We start from the raw sequence: 27481 nt of genomic DNA on the forward strand, positions 1-27481 counted from the left end.
GTCATTATTTTTGAACATGAGGCTATAAAAATACAGATTGCTGAGAGAACAGTAGCTTGATATTCCCTTTGCTTATTTGGGCCCCAGTGAATATGGAGTCATGGTCGAGTACAGGGCCCCACTCCGGAGTCACCAGAATGTCCCCTAAAAAGAGCCAGGTGTGACACAGCTAGGTAGACTCATGCATGGGGTTGCACAGTGGATGTCAGGGGTTATGGCTCATTTCCTGGTTCACACATGTATGCGTGAGGGATGCAGAGAGTTCAAAGTAGGGTGACCAGCCAGCAAATGTGAAAAATCAGGACTGGGGTGGAGGGTAATAGGTGCGTATATAAGAAAAATACCCAAAAATCAGGAATGTGCCTATAAAATTGGGATATCTGGTCACCCTAGTTCAAGGGAGTTCAGGCCCCTTTCCCAGTTCATGGAGGGGAGCAAAGACTGTAAGGGGGCTGAGGCCCCTTTTCTGGTTCCTGGGGGGAGGTCCCAGTTCGTGGGAGGTGTTTAGAACCGGGGATTCCGGGCTCACACACCTTTCTCGGTTCATGCGGGGGCGGAGGGACGCATTTGCTCGCTCCCAAGGCCGGGGGGGCAGGGCCCAGGATAGGGCGGGCTCCGTTGTGCCTCTGGGCGATTTTCACAAGCACCCGAAACTGGCACCAGACCTTCTGCCGGGTGCCGCCCTCCCGCCCTGCTACCCCGGCCGGGACCCAGCGGCGCTGGAGACGAAGCGGAGCGCGGAGCTCAGAGCCGGAGCCCGGTGAGCTGCAGGAATCCTTGAGCGCGGGGGACTCTCGGTCCCGGGCGGCGGCTGGGGACTAAGGCGCGGGCTCCACGCGGCGGCTGCTCCGCTGACGCGAGAGCGACAGGGCACAAGGTGGGGAGCGAGCGCGGCCAGCGGAGCAGCCGCAGGGTCCCGGTTCCCCGGGCTGCGGTGCAGCCTCTGCCCTGCGCGGGCGCCTCCCTCCGCCTTGTGCCTGCGCCTGGCGCGGCTCAGAGCAGCCCCTCCATAGCCTGAGAGATTACTGCGGGTGACAGCAATTAAAGACGCGAATGCAGGAGTTACTTTAGTTTGTGCATTTAACAGAAGGGAGGGGGCTCTGCCTGAGGCCAAAATCTGCTGAGAAACAGGGGAACGCTCGTGTTGGAAGAGAGGTTGGAAAGGTTGGGACGGTTTCGAGGTGGAGAGAAATAATAGTTTGCTAAACTTCTCTCAGCACGAACGCACACACACAGACGTTTATATGAATTCAGGGACATCTGCAGTAAGGTTAGGTAATATTTAAGAAAACTGGAAGTGATCAACTCTTATTCTTCAGGGATTAACTAACTTCTAATTGATGGGCATTGGATTAGCAGAAGGATGAGTGTTCTGTAGAGTATAAAGAACAAGACAGACTAGGAGCAGGTTATTCCATAAATGCCCACTTCAGTGTTTCTTGCATCTTGTAATGGTCACTGATAGAGACAGAACACTGGCCCATCTGGCAATTCCTACATTCACATGATTGCATTCTGTGCATAGACAGGTTTCAGAGTAGCAGCCGTGTTAGTCTGTATCTGCAAAAAGAACAGGAGTACTTGTGCCACAAGTACTCCTGTTCTTTGTACATAGACAGTTTCACCAGTTCCCTTTTGCAGCCAATCAAGTTCTCTCAGTTGGCTTTTTCATGGAGCGAAGGGAAGAAAATATAATTAAAGAATAAAATGTGATTGAAAACCCACAAACACTGACATATGTGTTCAGGGGCACCTCTAGGAGCTGAAACTATTTCTAACTGACTATTTTTAAAATTGATTTTATTTAAAGTTGACAGTCTGTATAAGGATATTTGCCAAATATGATGGCAGGTTTCCAATGTAAGAGTTGTGGGAGTTGCACTTTTATATCAGTTTATTTAGCTTATTTATCTTTGTCATTAGCTTCAACATTTGTTAGGTGCTTCTGACTGTTGAGTATAAGCTTTCCTGTAGTCCTAATTTTAGAAATATTTCCTATGATGAGACCATTAAAGATTACCAGTCCAAAATTGCAGGGGCAGTCCTGCTCAGTGCAGGTGTTTATATCAGAGGAATTTAGCTGCTAAAGTTGAAGTCTCTACTGAGCATGGATGACCTGGGATTTTTCAAAGGCTTATAGCTTCACCAAATTTGAGTGGATTTTCATGGGGATAGCAAAAGGCACATTACTGAACCAGAGGCCACACCCTGCCTAATCGTAATCCCTATCTCCAAAGCATGGAGAGGGTTGGATCACCAGAATATTTTTTACATGGGAAAAAATCTTCCCCTGATCTCATTCTCAGATAAACTGTGTTGGCGAGATTTCCCCACAACAATTTAGCCTGAGGCAAACGAATGGAAAATTTCATACCAAAATGTTTGTCTGGCAAACTTAAACAACCTAAAACACAGTTTTATCATAGGAAGTGTCAGGCAACCTTCCTAGATGATACTACCAGTCCCACCTTTTTAAACCATAAACACCTGGTGGTCTAATCTGTCTCCACAATGATAAATATATTCTTGAAATGCAGCTGCAAGCCACCTTGTTATTTAGCCTATTCTTGTTCGTTGCCAGTGTATTGAATTTTGGATAGTACCACTGCTGACACAGGAGAAGGAGAGCAAAGTATTTGGGAAATTAGATACCTTTTGGTGTGATAATTACTACTATATAGGGCATGGCTCTGAATCCAGGCTGTTGGGTTTTTTTAGTACCACTTCATATCAAAGTCCATTGCAAAAATTTGCTAATCACACTACCTAAACCAATTGTAGAACAACCAGATACCACTGAAAGTCGATGTGTTAAACAAAGACTCAAAGATAGTTGTATTGACACGTATATATTATTTATTTCATTTCATTATAGAAACACCAAGCACTATAATTAAGGTTTCATAGTGGCTTCTGTTGGGAGGGAGAGAAGAAGTGGGGAGAGGACCATCTAGGAAGGAGCAAGCTGCAAGTTCCTTATTTTGGTACCTTGACCACCTTCCTGTCTGATTGCTAGTTTTCCCTCTGCCTGTATACAGTCCTCCTTCATACTCTTTGAATACACCTTCTGTGTCCATGTCTCCTCTGACCCATTAGTTGCTGCCTCATCAGCCTTATTTCCTCATCCTCTCCGCCTCATTTGATCTTCAGCCCTGGAACAGCTCATTTGCTCACCAAGATGATGACTCATTGAATCTTTTTCTGAATAAAAACTCTTGCATCTCAGGCTATTCTTTCAGTGCTCCCTCTCTCTAACCATCACCTAATGCCCATCACCGCTGCTCCTTACCCCCTTGCACAGGCCTTCCATGACACTTGGTCCATCACTGTAGTCAGTCCCCTCTTCTGCTGATTTTCCTCTGTCACTACTGCAATGTGTTTAAAAATAGTTATGTCAAAGTCCTACTTCACTTGAGAAAAACAAGATATTAAGAACATAATTTAAATACAACGAAAGCATGTCTGTAACTTCTCTGGTAGTTGTAGGAATAAATGAATAGTGTGTTCTCTTTCTAGGGGCCAAGTTAAGAAGCTGATTTGATTACGAAGAGAGTTTGACTTGTTTTGCCTACATCTTTCAACAGAAGATGTTAAGTAAAAGTGAATCCCATACTTCATGGCAAGAATCAGTGATTAGCTCGTCCTGGCTGACTTACATATTGGAAGAATGGACTGGTGTGGAGTACCACTGTTTATACTACATCAGCTTCATCTTGTTGGTGTTAAACATAATAATCTTAGCACCTCTTTTAATTTTCATGAGCAGTAGTTGGTTTTTAAATCTTCTCCTGCACATTTACAAGAGAAAGAATGGACTAGATGAGGATTTCTCCAATAAGTCATGGGACAACGGAAGGTTCATGGTGGCATCCATACTTAGTATGCATGGAAAACTGTGGCACGGTAAGACATTTTTCTCTCTGAACACTATTGTATTGTGAGATGCTATCATTTGATTATTAAAAAGTGGTATCCTGAACTTTCTGTGTCTGAACTATAGCTACGTTCAGATGGGGTTCACTGATTGATATGAGAATTTGTTGAAATTTCCTGGGCATTTTGAGCCATTGGTTCTTATCCAGCCCAAGTTGGTAGTAACAAAAGCTTTTATCAGCTGATGCTATTTGTTACTCTTTCTGGCTGAGTCTACGTTTGACTTCTGTGTAAAAACGTTCTTATCAATGTTCTTATAATTTATGTGACACCCCCTCCTCTTCCCCCCACTCCTCCCCCGGTAGCAGCGGTGAGAAATTTTTAAGAAAAAGCCTACTGTAGGAAAGGAACATAAGTACTGGTGTGGGTTTATAAATATTAGAACTGTGAGACACATGATAGATTGTGGGTTTTTTGCTTAAATTAAAATGATAGGCATAGTGGATGAAGTTAATGCAGTAGACACAGAGCCTGAAAAATTCCCCTAATACAGAGACCAGGGTCAGCATCCTAGCAGAAACTTCTGCATCCTCCCCTTTCCCAACAGATTGGGACTAGGGGGCCTGGCCTTCTCAGTAACACCTTATCTCTGCATCTCACATGCAGGCATTTAGCTAGTTGTTTATATTTATCTCTGGCTAGCAGGAGTCTAATAAACAATTTCAAGGCCTGCAGCAGCTGCACTGGAACCAAATTCTGCAGTAACAACCCTTAAATTTAGTGCTAATATTAATAACTTATTCACTACTAGAAAATACCTTTTATTTTCCATGTCTTCCCATGCCACAATACACACAAACAGACCCTGAAAATATTCCTTGTTTGAACTGAATAGTGATTATTTGAGGTTGGGATTTTGATAGAGCTCTCCAAGTGACCCAGCTTGATTCCCAGGATTTTGGCTTCTACAATGCAAGGCAGTCTGAGTTCCTAACATTGCAAACATCTAAAGCAGAAAAGGGAACTGAAAAATTTAAAGGACTCTTCTCGTGTCACTGTCAGTTCTTGGAGGAGAAATGCAGGACTCTGAACCTACCCTTGGCATGTTAAAACAAGAACTTCCAGCTTGGATTGCATTCCTTTATTAGGCAACATCCCGTCTCAAGAAAACTGCCCCAGAATATCCCCACACTTGGCATATTTCTTGACCATCTTTTGTTAAACCAACCAGCTTTTGACTTTTGACAGGTCCGTGACTGATCTCTATATCTTTAAACATGTACTTTTTTGTAAATTTAAAGTGGCATGGGTATTTTGCTAATAGTTCTTAATATTTTTTTCTTAATTTTCTTTTTAAAAGCCTTGGTTCATATTTTAAAAGCAAATATCACTTCTGAAAGCAGGTAACCCTGATGTGTATTAGGCATAAAATCTGAAGAGATTGTCCTTGACAAACAGCATTTCTCATACATAAGGATCTGTTACTCTGGCTGTTTTAGTTGGGTTATTCTGCCTGCTCCTTATTACTGGGGGACAACTAACTGTTCCTCTAGAACAATGTTTTTCTCAACGACGGGTCCCTGAGATCTCACTGACTCAGTTTAGCAAGGCAGTTAGGAAGCCAGTCCCATTATCACTGCATCCTCTGCTGGCAGTTGGGGTGAACTGCCTACATGATGTGGTATTGGAACTGTGTCTTTATGGGCTGAGCATCCAAGGCAGTCTGGGCAAGGCACTGAACCTATTATTATTTATTAAGCACAGCCAATTGGAACAGGACACAGAACAGACCAGATCTCTTATAAGGACCATGTAAAGTATTCAAGCCAGGGGAAGCCAAAACAAATTAACAAAACAGATATGTCCTCTTCAAGAAGGTCACAGGGAAGAAGCCATCTTTTAAACAAAGTTCATAAGGCCCTTACCTCAGGGCCCTAATTGAGCTCCTAAAATTAGCATCAAGAAACAAAATCTTTGTGCCCAGTCAGGCTAGTTTCTTGGTGCCTGAGAAACCTGCATGGCTTCTGGTCTCCTGGTTCTCAAACTAGGGCTACCACTTCTTCAGGGAAAGCCCCTGGCGGGCCAAGGGACGTGCTGGCTGACACTTCCTGCAGCTCCTATTGGCCAAGAATGGCGAACCACAGCCAGTGGGAGCTGCAATTGGCCAAATCTGTGAACGCAGCAGGTAAACAAACTGGCCTGGCCTGGCCTGCCAGGGGCTTTCCCTGAAGAAGCAGCAGCCCTAGTTTGAGAACCACTGATATACTTGATCACCCAGACTTCTTTTTTGATGGGAGCAGCAACAGATCCTTTCCAGCAGTGCTGAGGGCTTTTGGTTCCTTTCCTCCTCCATCAACCCCGTTCTTTTCATCCTTTCCCTCCTTTTATCTAAAAGAAAAGAGATCCCCCTGCTCCCATGCAAGTTCAGTGACTTAGCCATTAAAGAAGATTGTCTTATTTGGCTGAATGAGTGTATTCTATTCACTTCACCTAGAACATGTCAAAACTCTCTTCTCCACACCTACTTCCCAAATAGCTTCATTTTGAAGGGGGTCTAAGAATATTTTCTCCTATTACAGCATCATTGGAGAAGACGTGTTAAATCGAAGGTCCATCAACTGAACTTTACTAAAGTGATACCAAATCCAATAGGACTTGAAGCTTACACATTTTCTGCAGTTTCAAAGACCAGCTGTTCCTTCCTACACCTCAGCTGATGCAGTAGGAAGTCTATTGGAGTTTCTGATTTGTGGCTGAAAATTTGAAAGTGTGCTCACAAATAAGAGTTTGGATCCTCCTCTCTTGATCTGAGAGCTACCATTGCACACGTAGCCATGGTCTGCACTGCCCTGAGTGTCATTCCTCAGCCCCAGCCCCAGAAGAAGTCATCATCTAGGAACCCCCAGTGCAGAGAAACATCAGAAGCCAAGCAAAGACAACTCCCAGCATTGTTATACAGCTTGGCCTGTGTTGTTCCCAGATTCTTGCCTAACTCTTATGCAAAATTCTGGAATCTAAGAACACAGGGGAGGCAGCACCAGATAAAGATCCTACTAGCAGAAACAACCTCATTCAAGCACCCTTTGATGACACTACTGTTTGGAGCATCTTTAGGCAGAGCTTTTAATGACTTTTTTTGGATCTCCGCAAAACATTCTCTCCATTTCCATCATCAGAGAGTTGAGGGAAGTTCAGACCCTTACCAAAACAAAGAAAATTACTGTACATAAAGACTTAGCTGATTTTTAATTTTGACATGTGAGTTTTTATTTTAGGATTATTTTTATTTTCTGACTCTTTTTTTTCCCCCCCCTTTCCTCTGCATCTCTGAATTTATAGTGAATTTATTATTTGATTTCTTCCTTTCCTCCGAGGGAACGTCTGTGCGGTTCTTGCTACTGATCCTTGTATATGCCAAACAAAACATTTAATTTGAATCTGGGTGGATTTTATTTAGATTATGATTTAAATCACTAGTCAGGAAGACTCGATTTCCAGGCTGAATTGTTTATTCTTTCTAACTCTCGCAAATAGCTAGTTAGGACGTCTTTGTTAACCAAGCAGCCCTGAGCTGAAGCATCCCAGATTCAGTGAGCTGCAGAGGGGTGTGGCGAGCACAAGAAAGCAGAAACATGAGTACCAAGGGATCATCTAAACTAGAACTGGCTGGGCTGGAAGCAACAGAGAAGGACAACGAACATAGGAGACAGATAGAACTAATTAATGCAGAAACAGCCAGGGAAGAAGCTGCCCACAGGAGAGAGATGGAGAGGCAACAAAAAGAGCTAGAAATAAAAGAACGAGAAGAAAGAGCCAAAGAGGCTGACCACCAGAGGGCTTTGGAGCTCCAGAAAGAGGCCCTGGAATTAGAAAAGGCTAAGCAGAATGGAACAGCCAACCCTAACAACCCTTCTCCAGGTACTTTTTCCCATCCCAGAAAATTCCCCACCTACAAGGCAGGTGATGACACTGAGGCCTTCTTAGAAAACTTTGAAAGGACCTGCCATGGGTACAATATCCCTGCAGACCAGTACATGATAGAGCTGAGGCCACAGCTCAGTGGACCCTTAGGCATTTCAGCCACCACCTCTGCTAAGGAACACATGAACGATTATACACTTTTTCAAACCAAGGCCAGAATCAGAATGGGGCTGACACCTGAGCATGCCTGTTGGCGGTTCAGAGCCCTAAGGTGGAAACCAGATGTGTCATTCACCCGACACTCCTACCACATTGGAAAGAATTGGGCTGCCTGGATATCAGGAACAAGTACTAAATCTCTGGAAGCTCTGTCCTTCCTAATGCAAATGAAGCAGTTCTTAGAGGGTGTTCCTGAGGAAATAGAGAGGTACTCCTAGATGGGAAACCCAAAACTGTAACCGAGGCGGGGGAGATTGGAGCCAGATGGGTGGAAGTAGCAGAAAAGAAAAAAAGCTACTAACAAGGGGAGCAAATATCAAAGGGGGCAAACCGAAAATAAACCCTACCACCGGGGGCAACCTAAGACCCCACCTACAACCCAAGGAAAGCCCCAGACTACCTATTGTCCTACCTCACCAGTCTCCAGCAACCCAAATCAGCCCAGTGACCAGTCAGCTGGGCGATGTTTTAAATGTAATGAACTGGGACATATAAAGGCCAACTGCCCCAAGAACTCCAATCGAGTGCAGTTCATTATGCCACCATCACACCAAAGATCCCCAGGCCCAGATGCCTCTCAAATACCCTCGGAGTGAAGGGAAACCTTGAGAGTGGTCGGAAAGAAGGTTATCGCGTGGAGAGACACCGGGGCACAAGTGTCAGTTATCCACCAATCCTTAGTGGACCCCAAATTCATCAACCCACCGAACCAAGTGACAATTCACCCATTCATGTCAAAATCTTTAAACTTGCCTACAGCTGAATTGCCTGTCCAGTACAAGGGCTGGTCAGGAAGGTGGACTTTTGCCGTCTATGACAATTATTCCATCCCCATGCTATTGGGGGAAGACTTGGCCAACCATGTGAAGCTGGCCAAGAGGGTGGGAATGGTCACACGCAGCCAGGCCAAGCAAGCTTCCACACCCATCCCTGTTCTTGAGCCATCCACCAGGGCCCCGTCTGTGTTACCAGAGACCCAGACAGCGGTGGTGGAACCGGATCCCCTGCCAACAACTGAAACAGCCATAGTGCATTCAGTCCCAGAACCGGAACTGGAAAAGCAACCAGCACCAGAACCATTGCCAACACTGACGCCAGCGCTTGCAAACCCATCTACCACTCTAACGGCAGAGGGCACCAACAGGCCTGATCTGGCAGAAGCAGCAGACAACCCTACCCAAGAGAGTTCAGGCTCTGGCTGAGCATCACCTAGTGCACCAGCAGAGAGCGGTTCACAGTCAACGGAAACAACCTCGTCACCTACATCGCTTCCACCGGGACCAAGCCCAAGTCCACAGTCTAAGGAGGAACTGGTGTCTCCAGCCTCAAAAGAACAGTTCCAGATTGAACAGGAAGCAGATGACAGCCTTCAGAAAGCTCGGGCGGTGGCACAGAGCACCTTCCCGCCTCTCAGCTCTTCTAACCGATCCCGATTTGTTGTAGAACTAGGACTTCTATACAAGGAGACTTTCTGGTGGACACCAGGAAGACTGGCATCCTCAAAAGCAGTTGGTAGTTCCAACTAAGTACTGGGTAAAGCTCTTAAGCTTAGCCCATGATCATCCCAGTGGCCGTTCTGGGGTGAACAGAACCAAAGACAGGTTGGGGAAGTCCTTCCACTGGGAGGGAATGGGCAAGGACGTTGCTAATTATGTCTGGTCTTGTGAGGTGTGCCAAAGAGTGGGAAAGCCCCAAGACCAGGTCAAAGCCCCTCTCCAGCCACTCCCCATAATTGAGGTCCCATTTCAGCGAGTAGCTGTGGATATTCTGGGTCCTTTCCCAAAAAAGACCCCCAGAGGAAAGCAGTACATATTGACTTTCATGGATTTTGCTACCCGATGGCCGGAAGCAGTAGCTCCAAGCAACACCAGGGCTAGAACTGTGTGCCAGGCCTTGGCAGACATTTTTGCCAGGGTAGGTTGGTCCTCCGACATCTTTACAGTTTCGGGAACTAATTTCCTGGCAGGGACAATGAAAAACCTGTGGGAAGCTCATGGGGTGAATCACTTGGTTGCCACCCCTTACCAGCACCAAACCAATGGCATGGTGGAGAGGTTTAATGGAACTTTGGGGGCCATGATACGTAAATTCGTAAATGAACACTCCAATGATTGGGATCTAGTGTTGCAGCAGTTGCTTTTTGCCTACAGGGCTGTACCACATCCCAGTTTAGGGTTTTCACCATTCGAACTTGAGTATGGCCACGAGGTTAAGGGGCCATTACAGTTGGTGAAACAGCAATGGGAGGGGTTTACACCTTCTCCAGGAACTAACATTCTGGACTTTGTAAGCAACCTACAAAACACCCTCCGACACTCTTTAGCCCTTGCTAAAGAAAACCTAAAGGATGCTCAGGAAGAGCAAAAGGCCTGGTATAATAAACATACCAGAGAGCGTTCCTTCAAAGTACGGGACCAGGTACTGGGAGCTGTTAACTATCTCCTAGCATTCCCCACCTCAACCCTAAAGCCTAAAGTATACCATGTTAATTCTCTCAAGCCCTTTTATTCCAGAGAATTAAAGGTTTCCCAGTTTACAGCCCAGGGAGGAGATGACGCTGAGTGGCCTGAAGGTGTCTACTATGAAGGAAAAAGTGACGGTGGCATGGAAGAGGTGAACCTCTCCACAACTCTGGAACATCTGCAGCGGCAACAGATCAAGGAGCTGTGCACTCGCTTCGCCCCCTTGTTCTCAGCCACCCCAGGATAGACTGAATGGGCATACCATTCCATTGACACAGGTAATGCTCACCCAATTAGAACCCCACCCTACCGGGTGTCTCCTCATGCCCAAGTTGCTATAGAACGGAAGATCCAAAACATGCTACAGCTGGGTATAATCCGCCCCTCTACCAGTGCATGGGCATCTCCAGTGGTTCTAGTTCCCAAACCAGATGGGGGAAATATGCTTTTGCGTGGACTACCGTAAGCTAAATGCTGTAACTCGTCGCAACAACTATCCGATGCCACGCACCGATGAGCTATTGGAGAAATTGGGACGTGCCCAGTTCATCTCTACATTAGATTTAACCAAGGGGTACTGGCAAGTACCGCTAGATGAACCCGCCAAAGAAGAGACAGCCTTCATCACCCATGCAGGGGTGTATGAATTTAATGTGCTTCCCTTTGGGCTGCGTAATGCACCCGCCACCTTCCAAAGACTTGTAGATGGTCTCCTAGCAGGATTGGGAGCGTCTGCAGTTGCCTACTTCGATGATGTGGCCATTTTTTCTGATTCATGGGCAGAACACCTGGAACACCTGGAAAAAGTCTTCGAGCGCATCAAGCAGGCAGGACTAACTGTTAAGGCTAAAAAGTGTCAAATAGGCCAAAACAGAATGCCTTACCTTGGACACCAGGTGGGTCAAGGAACTATAAACCCCCTACAGGCCAAGGTGGATGCTATCCAAAAGTGGCCTGTCCCAAAGTCTAAGAAACAGGTCCAATCCTTCTTAGGCTTGGCCGGATATTACAGGCGATTTGTACCACACTACAGCCAAATCGCTGACCCACTAACAGACTGACCGGAAAGACACAGCCAAATGCAGTTAAGTGGACTGATGAGTGTCAGAAGGCCTTTACCCAGCTTAAGGTGACACTCATGTCTGACCCTGTGCTAAGGGCCCCAGACTTTGACAAACTATTCCTAGTAACCACAGATGCATCTGAGCGTGGTGTAGGAGTAGTTTTAATGCAGGAAGCACCATATCAAAACTTCCATCCTGTCGTGTTTCTCAGCAAGAAACTGTCTGAGAGGGAAAGCCACTGGTCCATCAGTGAAAAAGAATGCTACGCCATTGTGTATGCCCTGGAAAAGCTATGCCCATACGTTTTGGGGACGGCGTTTCCAGCTACAAACCAACCACACTGCACTAAAGTGGCTTCATACTGCCAAGGGGAACAACAAAAAACTTCTTCAATAGAGTTTAGCTCTCCAAGATTTTGATTTCGAAATTCAACACATTTCAGGCGCTTCTAACAAAGTAGCTGATGCACTGTCCCGTGAACGTTTCCCAGAATCAAATGGTTAAAAATTGTTCTTCAAATGTGGAAAATCTTGTAGTTTTACATAATTAGTAGTATATGTAATGGTGCATGTGTTTTATTAATCTGTTTATTCTAAAGTTCTAGGGAAAAAATCACCGCCAGTGTGGTTCCACACTGTCTGAGATTTGGGGGGCGTGCCTTAAACAGATAGTTAAGGGTTAATGTCTCTTTTACCTGTAAAGGGTTAAGAAGCTCAGTAAACCTGGCTGACACCTGACCAGAGGACCAATGAAGGGACAAGATACTTTCAAATCTTGTTGGAGGGAAGTCTTTTGTTTGTGTTCTTTGTTTGGGGTTTGTTTGTTCTCCGGACGGACAGGGACCAGACATCAATCCAGGCTCTCCAAATCTTTCTGAATCAGTCTCATGTTTTAAATTTGTAAGTACTCAGCCAGGAAGGTGTGTTAGTCTTAGGTTTATTTTCTCAACCTGTAAATGTTTCTTTTCTTGGAAGGATTTTTACCTTTGTTTGCTGTGACTTTGAACCTGAGGCTAGGGGGGATTTCTCTGGCTATATAAATTTAAGTGCCCTGTAATATATTTTCCATCCTGATTTTACAGAGATAATTTTTACCTTTTCTTTAATTAAAAGCTTTCTTTTTAAGAACCTGATTGATTTTTCTTTGTTTTAAGATTCAGGAAATTAGGTCTGGACTCACCAGGAGTTGGGGGCGGGGGGGGGGGGGGGAAGGAGAGGGGATGGTTAATTCCTCTTTGTTTTAAGTTCCAAGGAGTTTGGATCTGTGTAAAGCCTCTCAAGGCAACCCAGGGAGGGGAAAGTCTGGGGGGAAAAGGAGGGGGGAATGGTTAATTTCTCCTTGTGCTAAGATCTAAGGGATTTGGGTCTCAGGTTATCCCAGGGAAGGTTTGGGGGGAATGGAAAGTGTACCAAAACATTATATTTTTGGTTGGTGGAAGCGCTATCAGATCTAAGCTAGAAATTAAGCTTAGAAGGGTACATGCAGGTCCCCACATTTGTACACTAAAGTTCAGAGTGGGGATGAAACCTTGACACTGGTTCTTATCACAAACTTATCTATGGTTGTTTCTGGGTGATGGAGATTTTGGTACAGGTGATATACTGTGGCTATGTGCCATATATGATATGACTGAAACACTATCATCGGCAGATAATTCTGAAACTATAGAAAATGACGGTGATCTTGAAGGTGGATAGTCTTCAGAATCCTATACGTTGAGGATACTTCTAAACAAAATAAGTCAATGCAGTTATTTAATTATTATTTCAATACTGCTCACTTAGTATTACTAATTGTATTCACTGACACTCTGTACTACTTTAATGGTGAAATTGTAAAAGGAAGATCTGCCTTTCAGCTATTTATCTAAAACTGCATCTAAATAATAGTATTGTAGAGTAACTTTTTTATTTCATACTTCTTTAAGGACTGCCTGTCTTCTTTCTGTACTATTCTTGAATTCTCATGTTTGACCAAAAAATATAGTTGTTAAACACCCTGAAGATCCTGCGTGATCAGACAGGTTCCTTAAATCATCTTCAACGCAGCTTCCTCCTGAGAAGGAACACTTCTTATGATGTTGTTTCATTCGGGAAACCAGGCCTTGCATTTCTTTGTTGCATTGTTTGCATTTTGCACGCATGCCTGTTTTACCCACAAGTAGAGGAACTTCATTAAAATATTCCCACACTGGGTCTCTTTTATGCCATGCTGCCATTGTAGGTTTTCCCTTATAGTGAGAGAATGGTATGGCAGGTCTCAAATCAATGAAGACTACACTCAAAAAGACCTCAAGACTTCTGGAATATGCTGCTCAAACAATTCACTTTTGTTTCTACTGCTTGTCCCTCTCTTCTCACATTATCTTCAGACTTCTTCTCCTTGTCCAGATCTATTCTGCCCCCAACAATCTTCTATTTAATGAACTTTTTGAAACTTTGCACTTTTAGAGAGAGGTAAGGGATTGACTCTGTACACAAATTTGAAGAGGGACAATAGGGTTGAGGTCTATTATTTCTCATCTCTATATTATTTATTTTATTTATTTATTTAAAAACTTTTTTGCTGTTAACAAGCATGTTATCTCTGGAGGCACAAATCCACAGTTTGAGAAATGCAAAACTAAGCATCTCTAATGGTATCTTCTAGACTTAGCACTGAGTCCCATTGGGTAGATAGAAAGATTAACCTAACTAATCTATACAGAAGCCCCTGGAACCTCATAAGATTGGATCCCTAATCCATGAACTATTGGAACTCATTTACAAAACTATTCTTGAACATTACATGAATATATTGTCTCCTACTATAGAATTGGAATAGGGATTATAAATTCTATGATGATATCTTTGAGCTATAATGCATCTTAATTAAAACTGATTTTCATCCACCCTGATTTGAATATATTTCTATTTAATATGTGTGTGATTGATTGAATCCTTCCTGCTGCTCCTTGATGCCATTTATATAGGATGTTGAGCCCACCTCCAACCTTTCCTACCCTGCTCCCCACTCCATTACTGCTGTCACTTAAGCACTGACTCATGTCAGATCAGCAGAGAGCAGGGGTCTCAAACGCAAATGACCACAAGGGTCATATGAGGCCTAGTTTATTGGCCTGAGGGATGCATCACTGACACTCTTCTCCCCCCTCCCCCCCCGCTGTCCCGGCCCTGCCCCTACTCCACCCCTTCCATGAGGCCCCACCCTTTCCCTTCCCCCATTCCAACCTCTTCCCTGAAGTCCCCACCCCAACTCTGCCCCCAGAGGGTGCATGAAGGATGTGGTGGGGGCTCAGGGCAGGGAGTTGAGGTGCAGCAGGGGATTGGGGTGCAGGCAGAGGGCTCAGGGCAGGGAATTGGGGTGCAGCAGGGGGTTGAGGTTCAGGCAGCTCCAACCTCAGAGCACCCATGGATTCGGCACCTATGTGAATGGTTAAAATCAATTTAGAAGTCCTTCAGGAAAAAAAGTTAGGTGTCATTGTGGACAACTCAATGGAAATATCTGTGCAGTGTACGCAGATTGGATGGCATGCGCTAATTTTCAATATTACATTACATTATAGTCTTAACTATCTTGAGCAGTTTAGTATCATCTGCAAACTTTGCCACTTCACTGTTTACCCCTTTCTCCAGATCATTTATGAATACATTGAATAGGACTGGTCCTAGGACTGACCCTTGGGGAACACCACTAGTTACCCCTCTCCATTCTGAGAATTTACCATTAATTCCTACCCTTTGTTCCCTGTCTTTTAACAAGTTCTCAATCCATGAAAGGACCTTCCCTTTTATCCCATGACAGCTTAATTTACGTAAGAGCCTTTGGTGAGGGACCTTGTCAAAGGCTTTCTGGAAATCTAAGTACACTATGTCCACTGGATCCCCCTTGTCCCCATGTTTGTTGACCCCTTCAAAGAACTCTAATAGATTAGTAAGACACGATTTCCCTTTACAGAAACCATGTTGACTATTGCTCAACAGTTTGTTTTTCTACGTGTCTGACAATTTTATTCTTAACTATTGTTTCGACTAATTTGCCCGGTACTGATGTTAGACTTACCAGTCTGTAATTGCCAGGATCACCTCTAGAGCCCTTTTTAAATATTGGTGTTACGTTAGCTAACTTCCAGTCATTGGGTACCGAAGCCGATTTAAAGGACAGGTTACAAACCTTAGTTAATAGTTCTGCAACTTCACATATGAGTTCTTTCAGAACTCTTGGGTGAATGCCATCTGGTCCTGGTGACTTGTTACTGTTAAGTTTATCAATTAATTCCAAAACCTCCTCTAGTGACCCTTCAGTATGTGACAGTTCCTCAGATTTGTCACTACAAAAGCCAGCTCAGGTTTGGGAATCTCCCTAACATCCTCAGCCGTGGAGACTGAAGAAAAGAATCCATTTAGTTTCTCTGCAATGACTTTATCGTCTTTACGTGCTCTTTTTGTATCTTGATCATCAAGGGGCCCCACTGGTTGTTTAGCAGGCTTCCTGCTTCTGATGTACTTAAAAAACATTTTGTTATTACCTTTGGAGTTTTTGGCTAGCCGTTCTTCAAACTCCTCTTTGGCTTTTCTTATTACACTTTTGCACTTAATTTGGCAGTGTTTATGCTCCTTTCTATTTGCCTCACTAGGATTTGACTTCCACTTTTTAAAGGAAGTCTTTTTATCTCTCACTGCTTCTTTTACATGGTTGTTAAGCCACGGTGGCTCTTTTTTAGTTTTTACTGTGTTTCTTAATTTGGGGTATACATTGAAGTTGGGCCTCTATTATGGTGTCTTTAAAAAGCGCCCATGCAGCTTGCAGGAATTTCACATTAGTCACTGTACCTTTTAACTTATTTTTGCATAGTTCCCCCTTTTGAAATTAAATGTCACAGTGTTGGGCCATTGAGCTGTTCTTCCCACCACAGGGATGTTGAATGCTATTCTATTATGGTCACTATTACCAAGCGGTCCTGCTATAGTTCCCTCTTGGACCAGCTCCTGCACTCCACTCAGGATTAAATCTAGAGTTGCCTCTCCGCTTGTGGGTTCCCGTACCAGCTGCTCCATGAAGCAGTCATTTAAAGTATCAAGAAATTTTATCTCTGCATTTCATCCTGAAGTGAAATGTTCCCAGTCAATATAGGGATAATTGAAATCCCCCGCTATTATTGGGTTCTTAATTTTGATAGCCTCTCTAATTTCCCTTAGCATTTCATCATCACTATTACTCTCCTGGTCAGGTGGTCGATAATAGATCCCTAATGTTCTATTTTTATTAGAGCATGAAATTTCTATCCATAGAGATTCTATGGATCATGTGGATTCGCTTAGGATTTCTACTTCATTTGAATCTATATTTTCTTTCACATATAGTGCCACTCCTCCCTCCCCCACCCCGTACGACCTGTTCTGTCCTTCTGATATATTTTGTACCCCGGAATGATTGTGTCCCATTGATTGCTCTCAGTCCACCAGGTTTCTGTGATGCCTGTTATATCAATATCCTCCTTTATCACAAGGCACTCTAGTTCACCCATCTTATTATTTAGACTTCTAGCATTTGTGTATAAGCACTATAGCTGGGTGAACCCCTGCTTCTTCCCTGAAGGGGTTAAAAACAGCCCTGGGACGGGGCTGTGGCGGGAGAAAACCGCCTTTAGGATTGGGGAAGTGGCTGGGGCCCAAACTGAGCCACAGGGCCTTATAAGAAGCCCAGGGAAGCCAGAAGCCAAAACAGTCTCCCTTTGGCTGTAGAGGGAGAAGGGCCTGGCTGCAGGGAGCTACGGACAAAGTACCTGAGGGGAGCAGGGCTGGGGACAGGCTGAGAAGCTAGGCTGCGGCCTAGCAGAGGGCTAACAGGTACTGGGGGTTGCAGAGGGCAGCCCAGGGTAGGCCAAGGCAGCAGGTCCAAACCCTCCTTGCCAATGATGAATAGGCTGATACTGCAGTCTGCCCCAGGATGTGGGGCTAGACAATGACTGGCAGTAGCCATACACTGAGGCAAGGTGGGGATAGAGGGTGGGGGTTCCCTGATGAGGGGAAACCCTGAGAGAAAGGGGTTACTGCCAGGGGGCAGCATCCCCATGTAAAAGGGCACCGGGTCCAGGGAGGGACATGGGGGGCCTGAGGACAGGCGGATCACCAGCCTGCAGAGGGCGCTCCAGAGATAGAACAGAGCTAATTCCCGGAGTCACCAGCAGGAGGCGCCGCAGGGGTGAGTCCAGCCCGTCTACAGCCGTTTAAAAACTTGTCCTCTGTTTATTTGTCTGCCCTTTTCTGATGTGCCAGATTCTTTTTTATGTGACTGTTTATCATCTGGTCTGGCCCTTACATTATCCTCTTCCATCCTCTGCTCCTGACTATAACCTGTAGATTCTCTATCATTAGACTCTCCCCTAAGAGAAGTCTGTGTCCGATCCACATGCTCCTCTGCAGCAGTCTTATGTTCTTACGTACATTACATTATGGTTGCCTCTTCTTCTCAAAACCGATATACCAGAAATAGAAAAGTTACAAAGAAGGCTATTGCAGATGATTAGAGGAATAGAAAAATTCAACATGATGAAAGATTACTGACCATATAGTTCTTCAGGTGGCTCTGTACAGGGCTGGCTCCAGACCCCAGTGCAGCAAGCGCGTGCTTGAGGCGGCGTCCCACGGGAGGGCGGCAGACGGCTCCGGTGCCTGCGGGAGGTCCACCGGAGCCGCGGGACCAGCGGACCCTCCACAGGCACGTCTGCAGGAGATCCACCGGAGCCGCGGGACCGGCGACCGCCAGAGCGCCCCCCGCGGCGTGCCGCCCTGCTTGGGGCGGCGGAAATCCTAGAGCCCCTGGCTCTGTATATTCTCACTTATGGGTATTGCTCTGCCTATTGGTGTCTAAGTAGAACCCTCTCCTAGCAGTGTACCTTAGAGCACACTCATGTGCCCCCTCCCCCGCCCGCATGCGTAAACATCTCCAACTGCTTTGAGAGTGAGGATATAAGGGGTGGGGTGACCTGAGCTCTTCACTACCTCAGTTCCTTCAAACCGCATGCCTGGATGGTAGTGAACCGCTCCAGTCTCTTTGGATCGGGAGTCCTTTCTGCTTGAAGTGTTCTTTCTTGTAGCTAGTTAGTGTTAGTATAGGTATAGTCAGTTAGTGCATAGCTCAGTTCCAGGTTATGGCAGAGCTGAGGAAGAAGGTGGGATTCAAGAGGTGCACTTTATGCCCCACTGTCTTCCCCATGTCTGACGACCACATGTGGTACCTCAAGTGCATGGGAAAGGGCTGCTCTCCTTCTAGGTGTTCTATTTGCCAGACTCTTAGACTCAGAGTCTGCAAGGACAGAGAGACTCAATTACAGCTCCTTCTTCTCATCCCTCTGGATCTGGACAGTTGTTGGATCCAAGGTCCAAGAGGCCAGTCTTGACTCCTGTGGCTTCCAGTAAGTTAAAACAGTTGAAGTGCTCCAGGAACTGGAGCGCCAAGAGGTCCAGATTTGGTTCCCACTACTACCTCTGAAGCTACCTATGTCAGAACCGAGGGCCACATGGTTGGCTTCAGCTGTCTTGCATCCAGAGATGAGATGGCCACTCTCAGCTGTGCTGTATCCTATGCATCAGACTTCTTGGATCCATCCAATTCCAACAGAGCCTCCACGGCTTCGAAATCCTGGTTGGTTCCAGTCTCTTCTTCAGAAACTAGCAGGATGAATTTGAGTCTTGCATTGGATGTGATTCTGTCCATGTCTTTGTCTCTGGCTGCTACAGTTACAAGCAAAAGAGGCCTAAGGACAAATCAGCCACTGTTAGCAGTGCCAGATCCCATGCCTCGGATTTATCAGCTCCAGCCAATATGACAGAACTGCTACGATTCTAAAATCTAGATCTTCAGCTCTGGCAGTTAGGGAGATAGATTGTATCCTGCGTTGGATCTGATGCCATCTAAGTCTTTGGCTTTGGCCACACTCCAGTTTCGGTTCCAGCTCCATCTTTGGTTCTGAAGGATGCAGTGATGGTGATAGCTGAAGTTCACTGTTTAGCTTCTGATTGTTCCTTGGGCAAGCGTCCCTGGTTTGGAGATCTCAGTTCTTTTCTTTCAGATGAAGTAGCAGGACAATGTTACTCTTTCCCCAGAATGTGGCTAAGGACTCAGAGCTTCCTTTGATGCCTCAGGCCTGGTCTACACTAGGCGTTTAAACCGGTTTTAGGAGCGTAAAACCGATTTAACGCCACAACCGTCCACACTAGGAGGCACCATATATCGATTTTAATGGCTCTTTAAACCGGTTTCTGTACTCCTCCCTAACGAGAGGAGTAACGCTAGTATCGGTATTAACATATCGGATTAGGGTTAGTGTGGACGCTGATCGACGGTATTGGCCTCCGGGAGCTATCCCACAGTGCAGCAGTGACCGCTCTGGACCGCAATCTGAACTCGGATGCAGTGCTCAGGTAGACAGGAAAAGCCCCGCGAACTTTTGAATATTTCCTGTTTGCCCAGCGTGGAGCTCCGATCAGCACGGGTGACGATGCAGTCCGAAATCAAAATTAAAAAAGAGCTCCAGCACGGACCATGCGGATGTGATCGCTGTAAGGGCAGGCAAATCCGTTCTATCAGCGCTCCGTTACAGAAGATGAAATTCAGAATCCTTTTTTAAAAATCTCCAGACAGACGCCATAGCAGGGACTCAGCGCACTGCAGCGTGACAAGCGTAACGGAAAGCCAAAGAATCAAATGGACGCTCATGGACTGGAGGACTGAAGCTATCCCACAGTTCCTGCAGCCTCCGAAAAGTATTTGCATTCTTGGCTGAGCTCCAAATGCTTCTAGGGTCAAACACAGTGTCCGCGGTGGGTCAGGGCATAGCTTGGCAATCTACTCACCCCCCCCACCCACCCCCAGAAGCGAAAGGGAAAACAATCCTCTGACTCTTTTACATGTCACCCTATCTTTACTGAATGCTGCAGATAGACACGATGCTGCAGCCGTCAACACCAACATCCTCACTCCCCCCCTGCCATGGGTGGCTGATGGTACAAAAGGACTGGTAACCGTCCTCGTCATCAGCCTATTGGCACATGGGGCAGTAACCATGCTGACTAGCATCCGTCAGGTCAATCAAGGGCTCCTGGCCCTAATTTTTTATGGTGGATGGTGCAGTATGGCTGGTAACCATCGTCATCATAGCAACAGGGGGCTGAGCTCCATCAGCCCCCACCCTTCATGTGTAAAGAACAGATTCAGTTGCCCCTGGACTAGCAGAGGGATGCTGGGCTTCTCTCCTACACACTGCTTAATGTCCTGTCTGGACTATCATAGCAGCTGGAGGCTGCCTTCCACTCATTTCTCACTAACAAGTCACCATGTCTTTTTATTCCTGCATTCTTTATTACTTCATCACACAAGTGGGGGGACAATGCTACGGTAGCCCAGAAAGGCTGGGGGAAGAACGGAATCAACAGGTGGGGTTGTTACAGGAGCACCCCCTGTGAATAGCATACAGATCATAGTTTCTGCAGGATCTGACACAGAGCAGCTGTGCTCTCTGGTTCTATGATACAGTGGTTATCTAGTACACTTGCCTATATTCTAGGCAGGACTGATTCTATTTTTAGACACCAAAAAGGAGGGATTGACTCAGGGAGTCATTCCCAATTTTGGCTTTTGCGCCCCTGGCTAAGAGCAGCCAGGGGCACTTATGACAGCAGCAAATGGTACAAAAGGACTGGTAGCCATAATCATCCTCACCAGTTCCAATTTATGGAAGGGTTTGGATGGTGCAGTATGACTGGTAACCATCTCTGCTGTCATGCAAAAGCAAAAGCATGCTTCTGTGTAGCGCTGCTGAATCGCCTCTGTGAGCGGCATCTAGTACACATACGGTGAGAGTCACAAAAGGCAAAACAAGCTCCATGATTGCCATGCTATGGCATCTGCCAGGGCAATCCAGGGGAAAAAGGCGCGAAATGCTTGTCTGCCGTTGCTTTCCCAGCGGAAGGAGTGACTAACGACATTTACCCAGAACCACCCGCGACAATGATTTTTGCCCCATCAGGCACTGGGATCTCAACCCGGAAGTTCCAAGGGGCGGGGGAGGCTGCGGGAACTATGGGATAGCTAGGGAATAGCTACCCACAGTGCAACGCTCCAGAATCCGACGCTAGCCTCGGACCGCGGACGCACACCACCGAATTAATGTGTTTAGTGTGGCCGCGCGCACTCGATTTTATAAAATCTGTTTTACAAAACCGGTTTATGCAAATTCGGAATAGTCCCGTAGTGTAGACGTACCCACAGACTCTGCTGCTTAGAACATTGACTCCTGCTATGAGGAGACGTGCTTGGGTTTGCTGCTCTTCTGTAGCCCTGGATAGCAGACTTAAACTAGAGAATCTGTCCTTCAAAGGGGATGATCTTCTCAGAGAAAAGACAGATGAGTTGCTGGAATAGCTAAAGGAGGCAAGATCGACAGCCCATTTTCTGGGCTTGATTTCTTCTGACAAGAGGAGACCTTCTACTACTACTTTTCGTTATCGGAGGCAATTCTGTCCCAAGTCGTCGTCATCTTATTTTTTGCCTAATCTAAGGTGTCAGCAGTACCACTAATTGACATCCTTCCAGAGCCAACATAAGAAGAGGTTATTTAAATCAAGGCCTATATCTAAGCAACCTGCTGCCTCCATAGCATCTTTGTCTCATAACACTGGACCTCAGATTTGATCGCATGATTGTTGGAATTATTTTTTAGGCAGTGTATTACAACACTAATTTAACCATAAATTCCTTTATTAAATTCAGAGCCAAATGGTATTGATACAATTGCTCTAAACATGCCTAAAAACCCTAAATAATAAGCAATTTACTACATCTAAACAGTAACATAACATTTTTAAGCACTTAATCAATATACTTATAAATGGGCTAAACTCAGGGGTGCGTAGATCCATATTGGTTGGCTTCAGCGTGGTCAGGCAGGTATTGGCAATGAACCCTTTAAGAGTTTACTTTTTTATATCCTTTCACAAACAAGGGATGTCATTGCCAATTACTGACTTCAGCTAAAATCCAGTTTGAGACCGTTCACCCTTATTTCCAGTTTTAATCCAGATAAGATTTAAAAGTTCCTTTCTCCCTTTGTATCTTCCCTATCTTACCCCCTCCTCCTTGCTGACCACCAGTTTTTTCCACTGTACCTGAGTTCACTTAGACCCTAATTTTTGAGATAACACTGGTGTGTTGGGTGGGAAGGTCCGTGCTGGCTCCTTCTAAGACGGATTCTCTCTTATTTAAAACCATCTGCAGTCACCCCTATTGGTCAGAAGCCCTTTTTTTTTTTTTAGAAATTTCCCTTTATTTCATTAGTTATTCTTTGAACCCTACTTCATTCTGTCTGGCCTTATAACTAATTATTTTCAAGGCCTTTCTTTTATATGCAAATTAGGGCCCTTCTTTACAATACATTCCTTTAACCATACTTAAGCTGACTTGAATTTTATAGCTGCTAGGTGGAGGACTGGAGTGAGAGAACTCCCAGGGCCCCTGGTTTCAATACCCGTGGGGCCTGACATTGGTGCAGAAAAAGGATGGGGGGTTCCATCCAATTTTTGATTTAAGGAACCTTAACAAATACATTCAGAAGTTTTGGTTCTGCATGTTAACTTTGGCTTCCATAATCCCTTCACTTTTGGTTATGGATTTGTTCACAATTCTCGATTTAAAAAACACGTAATTTCATATATTGATTCATCACATTTGTTGCAAATCCCTTCTGTTCATATCTATCAGAGAATTGATTTGCCGATATCTTTCCAAAAGCCACATTCTAATAAGGAGGAATTTATTTTACATACTTTGGATGTGAGACGGGTCCTTGCTAGATGAATTAAACAATGTATTGTTGAAAGTTACATATTAGCAGAAATTCCTGTACCTACTTCAGTACAATCACAATCTACTAGATCTGTAGCAACTTCCTTTGCTTGCCATAAGCAGGTCCCTGTTGCTGAACTTTGAAGAGCTGCAACCTGGAATTCTGTACACACTTTCTCCAGGCATTATGCTCTGGATTTGGTCCCTAGGGCTGATGCTACATTCAGGAGAGTGCTGCCTCAGTCACTGTTCAGTGGGGACTCTGTTCATGCCTACGGATTATTATCAGCACTGCTTGTAAATTGAAACCATAAGTGGGAATATAGTAGAAATAGAATGAGTTCCAAAAAGGACACTGCAGATGATGAGCCATGGGAAAGCTTGATGAAAGATATGATGAAAGATTAAAATTATTAAGACTATATAGTTGAGAGAGAAATTATTGAACAGTAAAAAGAAGGTAAATCATGTGCTTCGAGTTACATTTTCACCATAATACAAGAAGGGGAGGTACAAATGAAATGAAAAGCAACACATTTAAAATAGATGAAGAAAAAATATTTTTGCAATGCATCATGAAACTGGGGAACTAAGTGCCACGGTGTATTATGAAGGCAAAGAGGATTAGACAGTTTTATCTGAATAAGTATATCCATAATTCTATAATTCCATAATTCACTTGCATCCGAAGAAGTGGGTATTCACCCACGAAATCTCATGCTGCAAAACGTCTGTTAGTCTATAAGGTGCCACAGGATTCTTTGATGCTTCTACAGAACCAGACTAACACGGCTACCCCTCTGATACTTGACATAATTCTATGATGCTGAAAATGTGTTAAGCATATAAACTCATGTGCTTCAGGACACAAGCCAACTTTTAACTGTGTGGTTAGACAAAACTCTTTCTCCAGATATGTTTTTCCGTAATGGTTCATTGTGGAGGTTTGGAACATCTTCTCTTGATCACTGTTAGAAACAGGATGCTGAACTAAATGGACCATTGGTGTAATCCCATGTGACATTTTCTATGTTACCACTTTCCAGCAGCTCCACTCTTGGGATTAAGTTGTGCAAAAGGCTTGTGCAGGCCTTTCAAGGTGAATTTTTCACTATGGGCACTGAAATAAATGGGGCTTTTTATGTTGACTTCAAAGGCTATTGAATTAGACCCCATGTGTGCAAAATTGTCCTAGGATTCATAATTGAGGAATAATGATCAGCCTAATGCAGATATACTTCATGGTGCATCAAGAACAATAACTAGGATAGTAGTTAATAAACTAAAGGATGTAAAAGAAAATCATTAGGTTTAGTTGTAAAAGTAGATTATTGGGGGAAAAGTTAGCCACTTCAGAGTATAGACAAGTATGATTTTGGGCTTCTAATGTGGAAAATACAATATAAATGTTCATGACTGTACTTTGTACTAAATCAAAAAAGATATGGGTAGTGAAAGCTAACAGGGAAACAGTAGCATAGGTTCTTTCTGATGTGGTAGATTTGATGAGCAATTTCCATGACAGCTCATTTTATTGCAACGGATTAGGATTAGAATCTGAGCCATCAACTGTGTCTCACTCTGAAATGTATCATGTTAAACCCTGATCTACCAAAAACATTTTTCCATCTATCCTCTCTGTCTGAGTGAAGAAGGCCAATTTCTAACTTGATGGGTTTTCTGTTTACATCACACTTGAATAGGCACAAGTGACCAATGAGACCACTGAATTTTTGAAAGCCAATTGAGACTTTGATCTCAAACCTCTTCTTAGCTCTTCATTCTCACATTGCTTTCCAGTGAGTAGACTATGCTGAGCTCTACCCCAGTGTTCCAGACCTCTTCTAGTGTATTTTTGCTAAGGCCTTTCTGCAGTCATGAAAATGGCTGAGAAACAACTGAGAAGGTTTAGAGGAAAACTATGGCCTTTCACACATCTCTGATTGTCACTGATCTCTGAGCTGTCATCCACCAATCTGAAGCTGGAGGAAGTAACCCAGCATCTCCAAAGCCGATACTTGAGCTGGTGCATTATTAGGTCAAGTCCAACAGTTAATAGGACATGATATTTTTCAGTTCACTAGGCCTTTCTTTGTACTTCCAGCCTAATAGTCATTCTAATTATGTGGTCATTTTTCTATTGTTTTATTACTGTTCTAGTCTTTGACATATCCTTTCAGTGAACATTGGCTTCCTAGTTCTATTTGTTTTTGGGGTTTGTTTTTACTAATGATTTCACGTTCAAGTTCTAGATATATTTTCCCCCACTTTAGATTTTCCTTGAGTGCAATTTTTTTTTTAAATTCCATCCATATGTGTCTCATCTAGTTTTGACTTGTGTATGCTAAAGCTCTAAAAACTAAAAACAAGTCTGGAAAACTAGCAAAAGGCTTATTCATTTGAATTGATGCTCAACATTCTGTAGTTTCATTGGTTGCTAATAACTATCTGTGATGTTCCCCTCTGGTATTATCGGGACCGGTTGTCTGATAGGTCACTCCAATCCTTGACTCTGGGAACCAGCCTTACCTTGCTCTGCTGTGAGAACCCCCACTCTTGGGCTCTTCACACACTGCCTCTAGCATGTAAGCTGCTCCTTGGATTGTGCAGCCGAATGACACTAGCCAATATCTCCAGTCCCAGACACAACCCTAGAAACCCTCTGTCTTGCAGTATCTAGTTATGCCCACTGGACACGGCAAGCTTTTATGAGTTTGTCAATTTAACAAAGAAATTGATATGTACCAGGCTTGTTATCCCAAGGGGATTTTCTGACATGCTTCAAACGAAACGCACTGCTTCAGGTAGAATAAACAAAAATTTATTAATTATGAAGATAGATTTTAAGTGATTATAAGTCAAAGCGTAACAAGTCAGATTTGGTCAGATGAAATAAAAGCAACACTTTCAATGCCTTTACAAACTTAGATGCATCTCACCACAGGCTGGCTGGTTGCTCTTCAGCCAGGCTCTCCCCTTCAATCAGCGCTTCAGTCGCTTGGTGTGGTGCCTGTATATTTAGGGTGCGGGGGGGAGAGAGAGCATGGCAAACGTCTCTCCCTTTTATCTTGTTCTTTCTTCTCTCTTGGCTTTGCCCCCTCCCCCTTCAGAGTCAGTTGAGCATTACCTCATCGCAGTCCAATACTGACTGAAGGAAGGGGGAGTAACTCACTCGGACAGATCCTTCTGTTGCTGCCTAGGCCAGTGTCCTTTGTTCCTGTGAGGCTGGGCTGGGTTTGTCTCGTACCTGCCCTGATGAGGGGTGAACTGCCTCTTTGCTCTTGGAGAGTTTTTGCCTTGGCTTATTTTAAGCCATGAGGATACATTTTCAGCCTCATAATTATATAGATAAAATATAACCTATAACATTACTGTAACAATTACTATAACATCACTGTAACAACAATGCTCAGTGCATCATGAGCCTTCCGAAGACACCCAACATGACAAACTTTGCATTGGATACCACGCAATCATTTTACAAGAATGCTCGGTGTCCCCCCGAGGTATAGAGCGTCACACTATACAAGTGTGACATGATGGGTTTTTGTTCAAGTTAGAGAATAGCCTGGGTCTTTAGTTGAATACTGTGGTAGACTGTATGACTGTATTTACACTATTATAATAATCTTTGCACAAAGTATGCCTTTTGAGGTATCATTTAAAAACTCATAATTTGATGGTCATTCTTGTCCTGGCAAAATACATGTGGTAACATTGTATGTTAAGTTATAAGATTCCATTGTATGATGGTCAGGGTCAGCTCCAGGGGTTTTGCCGCCCCAAGCAGCCCCCCCCCAAAAGCCGCAATCGCGATCTGCGGCAATTCAGCGGGAGGTCCTTCGCTCCGAGTGGGAGTGAGGGACCCTGAGCCGAATTGCCTTCAAATACCTGAAAGTGCCGCACCGCTCCGGAGTTGCCGCCCCAAGCACCTGCTTGATAAGCTGTGCCTGGAGCCGGCCCTGATGATGGTACTAAAACATGTTCCAAGTCTGGAGAGTGGTCAGACCAGTTCCTCAGAGACAAAGGGCAAGCTAACGCATCAGCCAGGTATTAAAAAGATCAATAAGCCATTACCTGCTAAGTGACTATTCATTG

The 27481-nt window shown here is 44.6% G+C and overlaps 2 protein-coding genes across 2 annotated transcripts in view; both read left to right on the top strand.

The window, feature by feature from the left end:
* The first annotated feature begins 626 nt into the window (after positions 1 to 626).
* LOC123364666 (transmembrane protein 68-like) overlaps positions 627 to 27481 on the top strand; it is a 46720-nt gene continuing 19865 nt past the window's right edge. The window contains exons 1-2 of the mRNA XM_045006967.1: positions 627 to 760; positions 3517 to 3903. Of these exons, the coding sequence (XP_044862902.1) occupies positions 3588 to 3903 (316 nt within the window). The 5' untranslated portion in view covers positions 627 to 760; positions 3517 to 3587. The remainder of the gene's footprint in view (positions 761 to 3516; positions 3904 to 27481) is intronic.
* The window catches only part of LOC123364667 (transmembrane protein 68-like), a 111187-nt gene continuing 84371 nt past the window's right edge, over positions 666 to 27481 (top strand). Inside the window, exon 1 of the mRNA XM_045006968.1 lies at positions 666 to 760. The gene's annotated coding sequence lies outside the window, so the exon portion shown is untranslated. The remainder of the gene's footprint in view (positions 761 to 27481) is intronic.

The sequence above is a fragment of the Mauremys mutica genome, chromosome 2 (genome assembly GCF_020497125.1).
Source record: "Mauremys mutica isolate MM-2020 ecotype Southern chromosome 2, ASM2049712v1, whole genome shotgun sequence".
In the NCBI taxonomy this organism is placed as follows: Eukaryota; Metazoa; Chordata; order Testudines; family Geoemydidae; genus Mauremys; species Mauremys mutica.